Genomic DNA, 18,281 nt, shown 5'->3' with positions numbered 1-18,281 from the left:
GATAATTTGGTAAAAAAGAAAAGTCTGGCTATTTGGACTGTGTATTTTGGTAATATTTTTTTTAATATTCCAAATGAGCATTTTCTAAAAATGGAAAATTTTTTGTAAATAGGAACGCTTTTCTGTATTTCTGAATCTTAATAAATCTTCCTTTGATAAAAGATTGCTAAAACAGAATCTAGAAAATATGCATTATTATAATTTTCTAGAAATTTTACTGTGAAGCTATTGAATAGAGAGGGATTTCTAGTACTACTAGCTTTAGTCATTCTACTAATCTGAATATATAGTTTTTCTTTAGTAGAATTATTGTATTTATTAATTATATATTACATACATAATGGAGTAACATGTGCCATATAAAAGAATTTGCATGAGTTCCATATTTGAATACAGAAAAGAAAGCTCATGTGGTTAATGTAAATTATAAAATAAGGATAGTTCTATGTGATATTTACCTTTTGGAAGATTGAGGTATGGGATTCTGTGAAGTATTTGAAATAAGAAAGGAGTGGTTAGAAGCAACCATAACATAAAGGTAGTGATGCATCATAATGAGCATAAATAAATCAGCATAAGTAGAATGCTTTGCAAAGAAATGATTACCTTTGCCTACATGACCAAAAAATTCCAGTCCTTCAAAAAATATTCCTAAAACATTCAGTAGGTGGCACTTGAAAGCTTGGCTGAGCTTTTCAGTCGCCATTTAAACAGTATCAAAAGCAGCAGTTATAGTTAATCCTTTTCTGAAAGCACAAAGATTGCAAGAAACAAGGAGTGAATGGGAAAGGAGGGCCAAGGTGAGGAAGAAAAAGAGAGAGAGGAAGAGGAAAAAAAGGTGGGAATGAGGAATCATAGAGACAGAATACAAATAAACCAACAAAAACATCAACTATAGACCACACACAGAAAGTGAGAGGAGGATTTAGCAAGAGCGAGAGTGATAGCTAGGATCACATTGTGGAGACCAGCTGAACAGAGGAGAGAAGACACAACAGTACAAATAGCAATTCAAGGATCCTCCGAGACTAGGTGCTGAGAAGGTTCATAGCAGGAGCAGCAGCAGCAGCAGCAGCAGCAGGAGCAGCAGGAGCAGCAGCAGCAGGAGAAGGAGCAGCAGCAGCAGCAGCAGCAACCAGGGCTATATTTTTATGAAAATCAAAACAGTTAACTGAGATTTTTTTTAAGAGGAAACCTTGATTTTGAAGGGGTGGAGTAAGCATAAGGGGAGAGTTTCTTTGCTATGAGAGAAATATATTGAAGAATATTTAATAGAGTGTGTTCCTCCTCAGGTAAATAATGCCTTATTCATTTTACTATTGCCTTACTGTATATGTATGTGATAAAATAGTTTACTTTTTTTTCAAGTGCCTACATTAAAATACATTTAGAAATCTGAGAAGACAAGTCAGAAATATAGCTATGAGGTTTATCTAGCTAAAAACTGCATTTCTTGTAATTTGATATTCTAAAAACATTTTGTCTCAAAAAAAAAATACTCCAGAGGAAAAGTGAGAGTATCTCAAATGCTATTCCTTCCAAAACAAGATTTAGCATTTTTGGGAAAGCACATTCTGTGGACAGTTGCTCCTGCTGATGAGGAAGTTGAGTTACTCAGTTGAAAAATAAAGGTACTAAAATCATAGCCAAAAGGGAGATATGGAACAGCTTGCCAGTACAGAAATAGAATGTGCCATTTGTACCCATGTAGAGACATGCAGAAATCAAAATTTAATTGGATCCCCCCCCCATGCCTTTCCTTAATCCCAACACTTTTTAAAATATCTCATTTCCTTTTAAAAGTATTTCTTCTCTGCCTATCTATGTTTTCACACAGGTAGACTAATATATCCTTTTTGGCTTGTAGGTAAGTGCAGAAGACAAAAAAAGGAGACCTTTACACTGATTTTTAAAAATATCCTATTTAGTGCTTAAGGAATGTAGATCCATGCTAGTTCTTTTCCCTTGGGAAAGGAAATGTATTGATATTTGCCTTTTGAACGATTGGGGTATGGTTTGTCTACTACATCTAATTTTATTTCCTGGCTAATCTGAGAAGCGTTCAAGCTTGCTAAGGTGAGAATGAACCTAAAAGTTCTTTTGGATGAAGAAAGGCAACAATGAGATATAATTATCTTGGTAGGATTTTCTTTCAGAAATTTGTATTTGTGTCTCAGTTGGTATTTTTCACCTGCTTCCTTTTTTGAAAGAAAAACTGTTTTTTAATTTTCTGTCTAACACCTCTATCCCAGGAAGGCTTGAAACATGAGTTTCCATAGATACACCAATGATTTTTTTTCTTCGATGGCATCTAGGCCAGAAAAGGGGGACTGAAAGTGGGAGAATGGAATTTGAATTAAAGCAATTAGTTGGGGGTTAGTTGACCAGTATGTACACTGATCCTATGTACTGGAGCTCAAAGTGACCCAGAATTGATCAGTTTACAAATCTGATATTTATTTGTAGGCTTAAAATTTGCAAACCATTTTAGTTATATCACATTTGATCCTTACACCCTGTTTGGTGTTGCAGGTATGATTTCCCCCCATTTTATAGATGAGGAAATTGAGGTAAGGCAAGGAAACCTTGATAACCCACTTAAAATCTGGCACATTGAGTTTTAATTGGAAAAGAAAGTAGATGAACCAGTTTGTAAAATGAAAAAAAAGGGGGGGGGGTTCTCTCGTTAACTCCTTGCACAGTGTGATGAGACTGCTGCCTTTCTTTGCTTTACCTTAATTTCTATTTACTGTGGCAAGGGGTAAATAAGTGCTTACACAGAAGTCACTGTTGTTCTTGTGAATTTCTTCTGTAACTGCTGGCAAATAGAGAAATCCTGGTTCTTTTCCTTTTACAGCTTTAAGATGGTCGTGTAGCATCATCAAAAAGCACAGATCTAATTCTGGGTTGCTGAAGAGACTTCATATAGAATAAAAATTGATGTCATTCCTCAGTGAGGAGAGGAAAACACGCTGTTTTATAAATTTGTTATTGGTCGTGAACCACTCAACTCAGGCTGATTTGAAACTGACCTTGTTAATAGTAGACACTTGGTGATGGCCTACTGAAAGTGGACCTTCCTTTCGAAACATGTTTAGTTTTTCTACCAACAAGGGAATTATATATCATATTTTCTGTAGTTTTATGACCAGAGGTGCCATACCAAAGAATTAGAAAACAACATATGCTTCCAAACCAAAATGTTAAACAAAAGGATTATATTTCCCAGAGGTAAATGATTCAAGACCAGTGAATTCATTTTTTAAAAAAATTACCGAATCATTTTAGGTGTAGAAGGAAGGAGCTTTTCTACCTCTTTTGAAAAGGGTAAGGTATAGAAAATAAGGAATTTTTCAAATCAATAAAAATATGAACCAAAAAATACTTAAGCCAAGTCAGTTATTGCTCAGTTACAACTATCAAATTTGTTTTTTCTAAGATAAGCATTTCTGTCCTACTGTCTTTATTTTGGAATAAATGCTTGGGGAGACAAAATGACATCCATCCAGTTGAACCCTATGTCTATTGTTCCTAAAGTGTGGAGACTTGGTTATAGTATAAAAATATTTTTTATAATCAAATACTCATCTATGAAGGAAAACAGGAGGTCCCTGGGGAGAGAGGCACAAACTAAAAGTATAATAGTTGTGAGACACATGTGTAATGAATACATGATAAAGGAGAGCTTCATGAATCTTGGCTGGCACTGGGTATGGGGAAAAGTCTTTTTCTCTTTTCGTAGAGTTAAGATCCCGAAGGTAAGTCTGCTAGACTTCGGTAACTGATATTTTTCAAGAATCAATAGTTGGCATTCTTTCCACCAAAAGAGTCATACTTCCTCCTCTATAATGTGGTTATCCTGCTGTGTCTGTATTGATATTTGTCTGTGTCTGTCATTGGTATGTCTCTCTACTCCTCTTTGGATTCACTGTACATTGCTGGTCCCTTTTCTACAAGGAAAGTCAATGGTACATGGTGGGAAAGGAGGAGAGATAGGTACAAACTCTCTCCTCTCTTCAAGAGTGGTTTCCTCTCAGGGGTTTGGCTCAATTCAGAATCTTTAATTCTCATACTGGAAGAAAATTCCCTATTTTTCACCAGCTGGCTAGATCCCTTTGGACTAAGAATGGCTGAAATTTCTCCACCATATTAAGCCCTCAGATCCATGGTTAGCCAATCAGCTGTTCCTTTATCAACCCAAATAAAGAGGAGCTCAAACTTGATAAAAGGATTACATGTATAAACAATCTTTAAAAACAATTAAAAATCTAATTAGTTCTGTAAGTTGATTAATTGATTGAGGTGAGGGTTTTGAACCCCCTAGCTTCCTTTTGTGCTGGGGCATTTGCCATAGTCTCTTTCCTCTCCACTCAATTTCTTTCATTTTTCAAAGGCTCATAGGTTATATAAGATTATACTGGAACCATATAATAGTGGTTTGACAAAATTCCTGCTCAATCTGTTCCTTCTAAACAATCTTGTCATTGACATCTTAGATAATTTCTATTTTTGTCATATTTTTATTAGTACACAAAATTCTTTTAAAGCTAATCTAGACACTGTTTTCAATGTACCTGAGGCTATATTCTATCTGAGGCTGTGGAACTGATTGTAAACACTTTCAAACTACATGATTTTTTTGTTCTGTATTATTTTTATTAGGTTCTTTTAACTGTTTGTATGGTAAGAAATTAAATGGAAGAGAAATTTCAGGCCAAAAAGTAGAATATCATAGTTAATTTGAATAGTAGCCCCCAGAAATATCATAATGATGACATCAGAGGTTGAGGAATGTTTCAGCTGGGGCTAAGCCTTCAAAATATGAGTTATCCAAGCTATTCAAATTCCCTCTTCCAGATGGCAATCTGTAGGAAAGAGAATCTGTATTGTAAGGAGAAAGGAGAGATTATTTCCTGATGTTCTTATTCTGTTTAATTAAAAATTGTTTCAATTTGAGTTCTGTGGTTTGGTCTGCTTATTTAAAAAAAAAAAGGATCAGAAAGGCATTTGGGCTCAGATTTTTTCAAAAAGGGATCAGAAAATTTGGTATTGTAAGATTCAAAGTATGTCATGAACTTTCGTGTAGTTTTCAGAAGTAGGAGGCTACATTAAATCATATCCAACATTCTAAAACTGTTGTTTTCCTTTTTGGTTTGTTTTGTTCTCAATGACCCCAATTTGTAAAAAAGGAGGAGTCAAATGATATGGCAGCTAAGAGTTTTCGTTATAGCATCTATATGCATAACATTATTATAGAATTTAGATATATAACACTATATATGTGTGTATATAACTATACACACATACATATACATATACACATATACATGTGTATGTGTGTGTATGTAAATATGTGTGTGTGTGTGTGTGTGTATATATATATATATATATATATATATATATATATATATATATATATACATACTATCCAGTTATTTTTCAGTTGTGACCCCATTTGGGATTTTCTTGGCAAAGATACTGGAATAGTTTGCTACTTCCTTCTTCTGCTCATTTTACAGATGAGGAAACTGAGGCAAACAGGATTAAATGACTTGCTCTGGGTCACACAGCTAGTAAGTGTCTGAGGCCAGGTTTCAACTCAGGAAAATGAGTCTTCCTGACTCCAGACCCAGCACTCTACCGACTACACCACCTAGCTGCCCAACGTATACATAACATTTCCTTATCATATGCGTTGTATTAGGAGTAGGGGTTACATTCTTCATATTTTTCTACCTATATACTTAAATGTCATCATATATACTAAGTAAACAGTACATATGTAAGTGGGACATATACACACTCTTCTCTGGAGAGTACGAAGTGACCTGTTGTAAACTTCATCTTTTTGATAAAAAAATAGACTTCCTATATATGGCAGAGTCTTCAAAATCCTTATAAAGTTTTTACTTTTATTTTTAGTGCATTAAGAAATCATTTAATCTAACATCCTCATTTTATAGATGAGAAATTTAATGGTATGTTGAAAAAGGATTTGGCTTTTGTGTCAGGAGATCTGGGTTAAACTCTTGACTCTGCTGTTTCCAGGCTGTGTGATTCAAGTTGGCTGAGTTTCAGCTTTTTTAGCTGTAAGAGTAATATTTAGACTACTGTAACCCGATGTTGGAATTTGAGCCTGTGTCAGGATTGTCCTGGAGGTGCAGAGACTTTCCCAGGATCCCACTGGCTGCTTGTTATGACCTGTATAAATGCTGCCAGCTTGTTCTTAGAGAGATTTGAGAGAAAGATGCCAGAAGATAGAGGGTGAGGAGGCAGAGTGTGTCCTCTACCTTGAGAACTCATGGGAGGATACTAGCACCGACACTAGCCTCCTTCATTCAGGAAGACTATGAAGTGATTGCTGGTGAGGGTGATCTATGTTTGGGATGATGAGCCACTTCAGCGCTTAGTGTATCTGAATAAATGAAACTGTTTCTCAGAGACATTCTCCTTCCTCCAGCTGACTATGGAGAAACCCTCTCAGTCATGCTTGACTTTTGGTGTCTAAACAGGAAAAGCCCTGGTTCCTGTGACAGTTGGCTGCACCCATTGTATGCTCACGGTAGTTCCTCTTTCTCCCATGATTTCTGTCCATTTCTTTGCCACTGTCTATTCTGGCATATTTGCAATATATGCAAAATATGCAGTATTGCAGCTACTAATCCTTTGGTTCTGTGTTATTATTTGGGTGATAGATGGGGAAGGGAACAACATTTATAGAGTGCCTATTATGTGTCAGAGATTTGGCTCACCACTTTTAATATAGATCATCTCATTTGATGCTCGTGTGATGTAGATGATCTTATTATCTCCATTTTACAGTTGAAGAAACTGAGGCAAACAGGTGAAATGACTTGAATAGGGTCACAGAGCTAGCAAGTAGAAGAGGACAGATTTAAACTCAGATCTTCCTGACTCCAGGACCAGTGCTCTAGAACTAACCACTGTACCACCTAGCTATTTAATAACAATTTATAAAAGTTGGGAAGTGATTTACTCTGCAACAGTGGAAAGTGCTTGAGAAAAATAACTTCTGCTTCAGTCACTCATTTAAAATCTGCATGAATTTATATGTTTCAAGTATGTTTCTTGTATATTGTTGGAGTCTGCTTTTGAATCCATTCTATCTTCTTCCAGTTTTATCAATAAATAAATCCCATTCATAGTCACAATTATGATTGTTAAGTGTTTTTCCCTCCATAATTATCTTCCAACTTTCCCCCCTTGCTTCCTTCTTTACAAAGAAAAAGGGAGTGACATAGAATCTTATCAACTTCCTTTTTATTTGTCATGACCATCACCCAACTCTTTACCTGTCGCCCTGATTCTAGTTGTCAGGGCTGCTAGTTGTCAGTCACCCCTTAGCTATGCCATTAATGTGGGTCATCCTCATGTTCAAGCATCTATATCTATGACTGTGTTTGTATATGTGTGAATCTACCAATCAAATCTTTGAGCTTTGTCTCTCAACAACTAGTCATTCTCTTTGAGCTGTGTCTTCTTGAATCGTTGTTACAAAAGGTTTGTCTTTAGAAAAGTGTGAAAGAGGTAGGCAGTTTGGGCACCTAATCCTGCTTCTCTATATTTTACCTTCCAGAACACATTCTCTTTTTACTCTTTCTTCCATCAGTCCAGGTGCTATGAATTTGGGGGAGTAAACTGGGCAAGTCAAGTTATGTCACAATGCTATTGTCCTGGCAAAAAGTTACATGTTTGCTAGCACATTTAAATGATTGTTAAAAGTGTGTGTTTTCCCGAAGTGGTTTTACTTTCTTTGAAGCCACTCAGTACTAATAGACATCTAAGTAGAAGAATTTGGCCTGACCTTGTTTTCATCAAAGGCAATTAGATTTTGAAAACCTACTCTTATACTTAATGAGATTCCAATTTTCTTTTTGGGAAATATATTTCTTTTCAGCCCCTAAAGTAGATTTGTTTAACTTAATGGTCATCAATAACCAGAGAGAAAGGTGTGAGTGAGAAGCTTTCTTCCTCTAGTAAACTGGGGGGGGAGGTGGGGGGGGGAGGAGGCATAGATTTAAATAGACATTTGAAAGTCCAAAGGAATCTTCATTTGGAGTGTAGCCCAGGGCAGTGGAAAAGCATGCTGCTAATGTATTTCTGCTATAATCTTCTTTGGCTCCTCTATAGCCACAGCAGCTGTATTTTACCAAATGAAATATCAGGCCAGGAAAAACATTCTACCTCATTCATTAAAAGCATATATTTTCTTAAAATGGGGATTGTCATAGAAAATTAGGCCAGATTTAAAATATTCAGATTTTTTTTTGTTTTGGTAATGGATTCTGGAGAGGAATAATGTACAGGGAAACTCGAAAGACAGATTGGAGCCAGGTTTTGAAGGGCTTGGAAAACCAAATAGAATAGTGGATTTTTTTTTCCTAGAAACCATTGAGAATCAATGTAGTTTTTTGAATAGGTGAATGACATAGTCAGATGCACACTTAAGGAAAACCATTGACAGCTGTGTAGGGATGAATTGGAGTGGGAGGAAGAACTTGAGGCTGGGAGATCAATTAGAGGGCCACTGCAGTAATCCAGCTGTGACAGCTGTGTGACTAGAAAGGATCAGATATAGACAGTTTTGAAGGAGATGTAGAAATGGTAGGTTTTGACAACTGAATGGATATATGGGGTATGGGAAAGTTAAGAGTCAAGGATAATTCCCATGTTATCAGTCAGAAGAATGGTGGTGTCCTTGACATAAATAGGGAATTTTGAAAAAGAGGTAGGATTTTGGAGACAAGATTTGCTTCAAACATTTTTAGTTTGAGATGTCTCTTGGACATCCAGATCAAAATACCCAATAGGCAGTTAGTGATGTGAGACTGGAACTCAGAATGGGGTTAGATGTGCAGAACTGTGAGTCATCTTCATATGAGGTGGGAAAGCTGAGGAAGTGGGAGGGAGAATAAGTACTGTGCAGATACATTTTTCTAGGAGCTCACTCACTGAGATAGGCAGGGGAGATGTAGTACAATAGCTTAAGGGGATTATAGGGCTTGGTGAAGGTTTTATTAACCTATCATTTTTGAAGGAAGTAGGGAAGGAACGAATTGACTGGGAGAGATTAAAAAAATAGAGAGAGGGACAATAATTTAGGGAGCAATCTGCTGGAAAGGACGTGATGAAGGTTGCATCTAAAGGGTTTGGCTTTGGCAAAAGGACAACCATTTCAACAGAGACTGGAGGAAAGGAAGAGAGAAAAGTGAGCCCTGTCAAATAAAAAAAGGGAAAGAACTGAAAAGCATATCAGAAAGATGCAATGGGCTTTGTACCTTTCAAACTTATGGAAGTTTTTATTCTCCTGATTCTTTGTGGAAAGAAAAAGGAAGCAAAAATCTTAGTTTACATAGTGAGGATTCTTTTTGTGTTTGGGTTGGACTGATTAGCCATTGAAGTCCCTTCTGTTTCTCATATTGTATTATTCTATGAACCTGAGGGCGAGGCACAGTAGCACTAGAAAAGAACTAATCCCCTGCGTTGTTTGTCTCAAAAGGAGACAATTTGAGATTTCTAGAGAGAAAAGCAAGCCAAAAGCCCAGATGGTAGGAAGCTAAGGAAACCTTTGCTACATTAATTTTAAGATTGAAAGTGATTTATAAAGGTTATAATCATAAAGAATGCTTGCGCGTAGGATTGGGGTTAAAATAAATGTCGGCTGCTTTGCATACGTTTTAAAATGATTTATCCGTGTATGTTTTATTTCCTCCAAATGGTCATGTCTTCTGGCTTTCCATCTATTTACTTGATGCTTATTCTTTCCCAAACCACTAGTCTATCATATAGTCTCTTCCAATTTTGCCCTTCCTATTCTCAGGTTTAAATGCTGAATACAATTCAAATTTTATTTTAACTGGAGCTGTGATTTCATCGGCGGAAACTTCCTCTACCAGTATAGATCAGAAAATTCTCTTCAATTTATAGTCTCCTAGAGTTGCACAACTTCCTGACTTGTAGAAAACTTCCGTATCCAAGAGAATTTGATATTTCCAAGATAGTTAATATCCTCTTTCTATAGAGTAGAAAGGCTTTGTTTATGATATAATAGTTTAATTTATATTCTAATGCTTAATTTTGAATCTCCACGGATGCCTTTGGTGAAGGCACATTAAAAATCCCAGATTATATGGCTTTAACATTTTAATTCAATAAGAAGCATTATCTTCTCTGATGCATCATTTGTATTGGTAGGCTTTGGCATTTTCATGTGCCATGAAGTCTTATATGATGCTGTGATTTTTCTAGCTGTATTTTGGTGTATGTTACTTACTAGCCCTTTATTTTCTTCATCTTCTATGTTGCTGCTTTGTATGTTCAGTCAGAAACCATTTTGTTTCATTTCCTTTTGAAAAATCTTAGAATTCTGAAAATATCAAGAGAAAATGAAAGCATTTTCAAAATAATTTTCAAATCAAATGTCATTTGGTAAGGTGATTTTGAGAAATGCAGAACAGTTTATCAGATCACTGTACTGTAAGACATCAGTGATAAATAGCAGAGCAGGGATTCAAACTGAGGCTTTCTAACTCTAAAGTCATTCTTCTTTCTTCTGTGCCACAGTGCATCTCCTTCATCATGGTTGTTCCCTAAGCAGAAAAGATAACAACTGTCATGCTACTGTTATGAAACTCTGTGCCTTAGGTTACCTTATGCCCCCTAAATTTGAAATCTCTTCCCAAAGAAGGATTAGGAGAAAGTACAAAACCCAAGATTGAAACCCAGAAAGAACTAATATTAGTCTTGAAGTTATATCCTGAGGTTCTTAAATAGGGTAGTAGAATTTCACATAGTAATATATCTCAGACCAAGCAACCACCAAGGATACAGTTGCTGCTTTTTTTTAACCCCTCCTGGTCCCAGTGTCCCCAGCTCCTGAATCAAGGGCAACAACAAAAGAATGAAATTAAGGTTGGACCCGCTAAGCCACCTTTAGATAAGCCTATTAGAATTAAGAGTTCACTACATTTAGTAAATCAACCTAATTGTTTGCACTTTCAGAAATGGGTAAATATTGTTCCTCAGGAGAATCTGACTAACTGTATCAAATATATCTTTTATTCCTTAGGTATTTTCCAAGTTGAGCATTAAAGCTGTCAAACAACATGCCTGAACAAAGCAATGATTATAGAGTAGTGGTGTTTGGAGCAGGAGGTGTTGGCAAGAGTTCCTTAGTCTTGAGGTTTGTGAAAGGCACCTTCCGAGAGAGCTATATCCCCACTGTTGAAGATACCTATCGTCAGGTGATCAGCTGTGATAAAAGTATCTGCACCTTGCAGATCACTGACACAACAGGTAGCCATCAGTTCCCAGCAATGCAGCGCCTCTCCATTTCAAAAGGCCATGCCTTTATCTTGGTTTATTCCATCACAAGCCAACAGTCCTTGGAAGAACTCAAACCCATATATGAACAAATCTGTCAGATCAAAGGAGATGTGGAAAGCATTCCCATCATGCTAGTGGGGAACAAGAATGATGAGAGTCCAAACCGAGAGGTGGAGAGCAGTGCGGGTGAAGCTTTGGCAAGGAAATGGAAGTGTGCCTTTATGGAGACCTCAGCCAAGATGAATTATAACGTCAAAGAACTCTTTCAAGAGCTACTAAACCTGGAGAAACGCAGGACTGTGAGTCTTCAGATTGATGGAAAAAAGAGTAAGCAGCAGAAAAGGAAAGAGAAGCTGAAGGGTAAATGCGTGGTCATGTGAAAGCCCTGCCTGAGTGAAGCAAGTTCACATTTCTGGTTTCTACCTTCCCTTCTCCCATCCTCACTGATGTTTATGTTAAACTTAAAAATCAGAATACCCAGTGATTAATGATAAGATGCCCATTGACTAAAAATGTTTGCTTTAACAGAAATATATTCTTTTTTACAAAGAGGGTAATTGACTTCATAAATAACAACTAATCATCCTGCAAGATCACAAATTCTATCAGGAAATAAAGGAAAGCCAAAAAGGTTGAATACTCTAGCTAATTAATTATATGCTCCAGGAACTGTCTGTTGTTTTAAATTAGACTAATGGTTCTCAAATTCTGAAGATTAAAATAGAAATGTTGATTATATAAATTAATATAAATATCTAAAATATATGTCAAAGCAAGGTAATATCTATATATTTCACAGTTGCCACCGATAACATGGGCAATTCTTTTAGCTCAGCACATGGAGCCCTCATTTTCATGGCAAAGTTTGGAGTGAAGAAAGAAGTGCGATACTGTGTCATTTAAGGAATAAGAATGATATACACCACCTATCCCCCTCCAAAAGGTGCTTGATAATCATTTTCATATTAATGCCTCTCTAGCTTGAGGCTGACTAAATGCATTGTTGTGAGTTTTAATAGCCAGTGATGATGTTTTTCTTTAATTGGATATTCCTATTTATCAGGTCTTTTTAGATTTAATATTTAGTGATAAGTACTTTTATGAGGTTTCCTGATTTTATAATCAGATTGTTCTAATGGTTGTGTGAATTGTAATCCCATTTCTTTTGCATTTGAATTCAGTTCAAGGATTGAAAAAATGCTAAAAATTCCTTCATTTGATCTACAGGGCAATAATTTTTCTTCAGGCTAAAAAAGTTAAAGGAATTTAAAAAATGCTTCACATTAAGATCTCTATTTATACACTGTCAGATGACAAAAGCATAAAAATCATCCAAGATAAAGAAGCACAATTATTTTTCAAAATGCTTTGAAATGTAAAAAAAAAGTTCACTTCTGTTTTTGGCAAAAGGTATCTCAAAAGGATATTACTGGCAAATAGAGGCATTTGACAGTAAATTAGCCAGCATGTTACATTACAAATGCCTTTTAAAACTTGTTAATTTTAATATTCACTTTAGAAACAATTATCACATTCTTCAGATGATTTCCTGAGCATCTTCCACTCTCCAAACTCAATAATAGATATTTCTAGTTCTTCAAAAGTGCTAATGGGGTAGTAGGGATTGCAATTAATATTTTCTCTTCTAGGCTGAAGACACTCAATCCTGATTTTGTCACCATCGTTGAATTTATTCGAACATTCTCCCTGAAAATTCCCATTCAACAGAACCTGTTAATGCTTCTTTTAATTTCAATACAGTTAAATGGATGCTAGACAATAATTTTAAATCTCCTTCTCAAAAATGTTTACTGTTTGTATAGTTGGCGAGTAAGAAAATGAAGTGTCTGGAATCTCTCCAAAAAAGACATGAAAATCTTGTTGATTAGCCCCTGGCAAAATTTCAAAGGAGGCAAGGTTTGTTTTCTATCCTTTTTGTGCCTGCCATCTTTATATTGTAATTCCTTAGAATTACACTTTCCAGGTACCTGACACTCCCAGGCTTCCTCCCTAGCTGCCTAGAGAATCACCTTCCCCATACCAATATGATTTTTTTTTAATCCTGACCTCCCTAAATATTACCCAAATGTTTCTCACATGCCTTTAGTAATGATTAGTAAGTCTGGATTACTTTAATTCAACAACAACACATTTATTAAACATCTAATATGAGTGATGATGTGTTTTTAAGAGGAAACTAGTCCATGGTTTTATAATGACTTCCTAAAGAATATTCCCTGGTTCTCTTACTTAAACCAGCATAACACCTAGGGTGGGAATTTCTGGCAAGGAAGGAATGGAAGGTGGATATATTGAGGACCAATGAGGTACATTTTTTTTTTCTCAACTGGCAAGTCTGGCATTCATCAAATCACACTGTGTGAGTGGCTACCCTTTCTTTAAGTAAATATGGCTCTGTGGAACTTTTGTTAATGATGAACACAGTTTTAACTGGTTGAACATATATAATCTATATGCAATGATCTCTCTAGTTTGTGGATTACCAGTGCCCTTAATTGTTTCCCTTTAATTGCTCATTTTTGAAGACATTTAAAACTTCTCATATGTTATATATAACTCTAAGAAGGTTTTAGGGAAAGGGAAAATAAAGACAAAACCAAGATAAATATGTATTTTTAAATTTCCCTATAGATCTACTCAATAGACATTGAATAAGTATTCTAAATGGAAATATTTCAAAATATTTTCAAAACCTTTTAGACTTTCCCATATATACCGCTCTAGAGCAAGGAATTTCCATTAGTTTTTTAAATCAAAAGCATATATTTGGGTAGCAACGTCAATTTTTTTCTATCCATTCATTGATATTCCACTTACAGATTAGTATCAAATTTAGTGTTTCATCAACCAAAAGAGCATCTAAATATGAACTTACTAATAAAATTAAAGAAACATTTTGTATCATTTTATATCATTAGGTAAGATTTGTAAGAAGACTTTTGAAAAATAATAATCAATTTTAAAAGTTATAGCTGTGATTTAAGTAATATAAATGCATGATCCTCCTAGTGCTGAGCTGTAAGATTTCTGACTTTATCTAGATCAGAGGTTCTTGACCCAGGGCCCATGAACTTGTGGGTACCTCGCAATTTGATAACTGTATTTCAATATAATTGGCTTCCATAATGATCTTCATGTTTTAGGCATTTAAAAATATTCTAAGGAGTGTATAGATTTCACCAGACACTGGAGTGATTCCACGACACAAAATAACGTTAAGAATCCCTGATAGCCAGATATGGTGGCACACATCTGTAATCCCTGCAATCAGAGAGACTGGAGTTGGCAGATCTCTTGAGCTCTGCATTTCTGATCCACAGTGGAATAAGCTGATCTGCTGCCCACATTAAGTAATATGGTGAGCTCCCAGGTTGGGAGGGGGACTAAGTTATGTAAGGAATGAGCCAGCCCACTTCTGAAATGGAGCAAGTAAAAGTTCCCATACTGAGCAGAGTGGAATTGACTTTGTGAGTATCTTCTTCACTTCCAGCCTGGGCATGATAGGGGGGACTAAGTCGTAAAAAAAACAAATAAAGAACTCCTGATCTAGATAATCTATAAAAAGGATGAGTCCCTTGGAGATGTATTGAAGCTAACAATAATTGCAAGAAGTAGTTTGTAAAGCCTACAGTTTGTAGCTACATATAAGTCTAAAATATTGGGATAGTGCAATTCAGATGGAGTTGGTAGTAAGTGAAATGACAGAACAACTTTACTATACATAGATCACAAGATCATGAAGAAACAGACACTGACAAGTGAAATCCAATGACTCGGTCATATTAAAAATTCCAAATTTAACAGACTAATTCATCTCCCACCATTTGCTCCAGGCTCTGAGTACGCTTGAACTGGTGATGATTAACAGGTATGATAAAACTTTTTTTTTCTTTCAGATATTTTATACACACACACACATATGTGTATACATGCACATAATATTTTTGTTTTGTTTTTGGTAAAGTGAAGCCATGATTGTAAAATCTGATGCTTAAGGGGGTCTACCACACTGTATAATATTCTCAAAAACCACAAAATTAAATGTTTTTAGTGGGCAGGGAATCTACCCACAAACAAACAAGTGGACATTTTTTAACCAAAACATTTGATAGCTATTCTGTATAGATACAACTACTACAAGATACAGCCTTGCATACTGCTGGGACACTGAAAACAGTCTAGCATGAGTTATAAGAAACAAGAAACAAATGTTGAGAATAAAGTGAAATGGTGTTCAAGGATCATTTACTTTGCTCAGCCATTGATTTCTCTCTCATAATGTGATAAGTAATTTTTATGTTCAAAGCTTGCATGAATTAAAGCATGAATAGTACAAAAGCAATATACTCATTCATTCTTAATATGTATTGTATACCCTTGTAATCATTGAAGGTTAATAATGTGTATCTTATCTGTAAGCTGATAAAATTTTGTTTTGCAATTTCTGAAATAAATATCTGTTTTGTGGGACAAGCAAGGCAAGGGGGAAAAACTATGTTGCTTTGTTAAGTTTAATTTATTTCAAAATAGACACATAGTCTCTGAAAATGCACATAGGTACCAGAACACACGTAAAACCTCAAAGATCTGCAATGGAATGCAATACTTCATAGAGACACTGTATGAATTGGTATTCAAAGAACATGATTTACATATCTAGGAAACCAATCTTATATATTTATCTTTCAGATGTATTTATTGTTGTAATTTTATCATTTATTATATTTAACTCAGATTGTAGTTATAAATTATCCGTGACTATGAGTTTCTAGTGATGTTCTGAATATGAGAAGACCAAAAAAATAAAGTTTTAAATTATGAAAATACAGCATGTTTGTACTTCTTGAAATAAAGTTTTGGTCATAACTGCTTTGTGTACACTTACAGCCTAAAATATCCCCACTTTCTGTTCGTAATGAAATTAGAGTTGAGCTAAATCTACTCAATTTCACAAAGGCCAAACCTTATGCAGGAGTTTTTGTAATCATCAAGTCACAGAATTATAGAATCTCAGACCTGAAAAGTATTACAGTAAGAGGAGATAATATTGATGGAGAACTAGAGCTCATAAGTCATCCATGCCAGACCGTATTAACCAAACCACTCTACAATAATAGCAGATGGTCAAGTAACATCCACCTAATGATTTCCTGTGATTGTGAATTAAGTACATTTTTATTTTTATTTAATTTGGGGGAGGTGAGGCAATTGGGATTAAGTTACTTACCCAGGGTCACACAGCCAGTGTCTGAGGCTACATTTGAACTCAGGTCCTCTTGACTCCAGGGCTGGTGCTCTATCCACTGGACCACCTAGATGTTCTTTCATTAATTTTTAGACAGGAATTTTTTGCTTATATCAAGTCAAAAAATTAGCCATTCTGCAAATTTTACCTGTTGCCCCTAGATCTGCCCTTTAAAGCCAAGCACAAATGAGAAAATAACTCTTTAACATAATTGCCTTTCAAATTTTTTAAACCAGGAATTTGAAAGGGCTTTTTGCCTTTTTTTCTGAGAAAACTATAATAAAATTCATTTAAGACCACAGGTTATGCCTTTTATTTTTACTATATGTTTCAGAAATGTATCTCGAGCAGCATTTTACTTAACACTGATTTTAAGTGGAATGCTGCTCTTAAAAAAATAGCAAAAAATTATGATGGTTTGTCCTTTTCCTTTTAAGCAATATTAAAGTCTTAGGTCAATGGGTTTCCTTGTTTGGCTTATATATACAAAGCATACTCATTTCTGGAAATGGTACCTACCAGGACAACTCCTTTTCACGGGATAATAAATAAGTAAATATGTCCAAATATGTAGGTAGGTATTTTTATGTACATCCTTGTGTCAATTTATATATCTTAAGTGTAGCAATCAATAGCAAGATAAGACACATTTAGCTACATGTTGAATATGATTATAATATATTTGAAATGTTTCCAGAAAGACTACAGTTAGCATTTCTTTCTTGATCTGCTTGAAGTGGACAGAACAATTATAATGTATGACAAAATGTTCGAGTTGCTACAGTAGTTTCTATGGTGACAGTTGTGTGGGCAGAAAGAATGATGACTCATTGTGTTTTTTTATACTTGACTTCACCATCTGAAAAAGGCAGTAATGGGCATCTAGTTTAGGATTGCCTTTCACGTCATTTTGATTATTAATTGAATTGCTACCAAGGCTGAGAAAATGAAGCTATGTTGGGTCATGTTATATTTCTAGTACTAATTTCTTATATTCAGAACCACTTATTTTCCCTCAATTATCAATTGAGTAGATAAAAATTTATTTCTTTACAAGATGATTGAATTATCTATTTTTTTTAGCTAAAATGCAATATGTGATGGGGAAAAGCACACTAGATGAAACAAAAATAAAAATTTTACCTTTCAGCCTCCATCTGCCTATTTTATGCCAGATATTTGAGCTATAAAAATAAAATAATGGAAGAAAAATATTTTATTTAAATATCAGATGATACAAATTGCAATTAGTGAGACCTTAGTGATCATATAGCATAAGCCTTTCAATTTATAAATTAATTCCATATCTAAACTATTTCTCCTGCATATTTTAAACGCTTTAGTAGTTTATCATTTTGGAAGAAATATTCAAAGAATGATATATTTCTTGGATGACTGAAAATTTGTTTTGGACTGGAACTCTTTATTCTCACTGATGTAGATTTGTACTTGCTTTGAAATTTATGGCTTTAGAGTTGTTTGGAATCACTGAGAAGGTTTTTGTGACTTGGCAGGATCACACAGTCAGTATTAATCAGAGCTAAACTTGAATCCAGGTCACGCTGACTCTGAGGCCAGCTCTTTATCTACTTCAATGACAGAAGATTAAACTTTACTTGGTTTTTCCTATTTAATCTACACATAAGTTTGTTAGAATATATTTACTTTT

The 18,281-nt window shown here is 35.1% G+C and overlaps 1 protein-coding gene across 1 annotated transcript; it reads left to right on the top strand.

Moving 5' to 3' along the window:
* Nucleotides 1–737: 737 nt before the first annotated feature.
* DIRAS2 (DIRAS family GTPase 2) lies at nucleotides 738–16,187 on the top strand. The gene is made up of 2 exons (XM_036739421.1): nucleotides 738–1,292; nucleotides 11,090–16,187. The coding sequence occupies exon 2, from the start codon at nucleotides 11,127–11,129 to the stop codon at nucleotides 11,724–11,726; it is 600 nt and encodes a 199-aa protein (XP_036595316.1). The 5' UTR covers nucleotides 738–1,292; nucleotides 11,090–11,126; the 3' UTR covers nucleotides 11,727–16,187.
* Nucleotides 16,188–18,281: the final 2,094 nt, after the last annotated feature.

Source organism: Trichosurus vulpecula, chromosome 9 (assembly GCF_011100635.1).
Source record: "Trichosurus vulpecula isolate mTriVul1 chromosome 9, mTriVul1.pri, whole genome shotgun sequence".
NCBI lineage: Eukaryota > Metazoa > Chordata > Mammalia > Diprotodontia > Phalangeridae > Trichosurus > Trichosurus vulpecula.
Note: the sequence above shows the minus strand (reverse complement) of the source record. Positions and strands in the feature narration are given on the sequence as shown.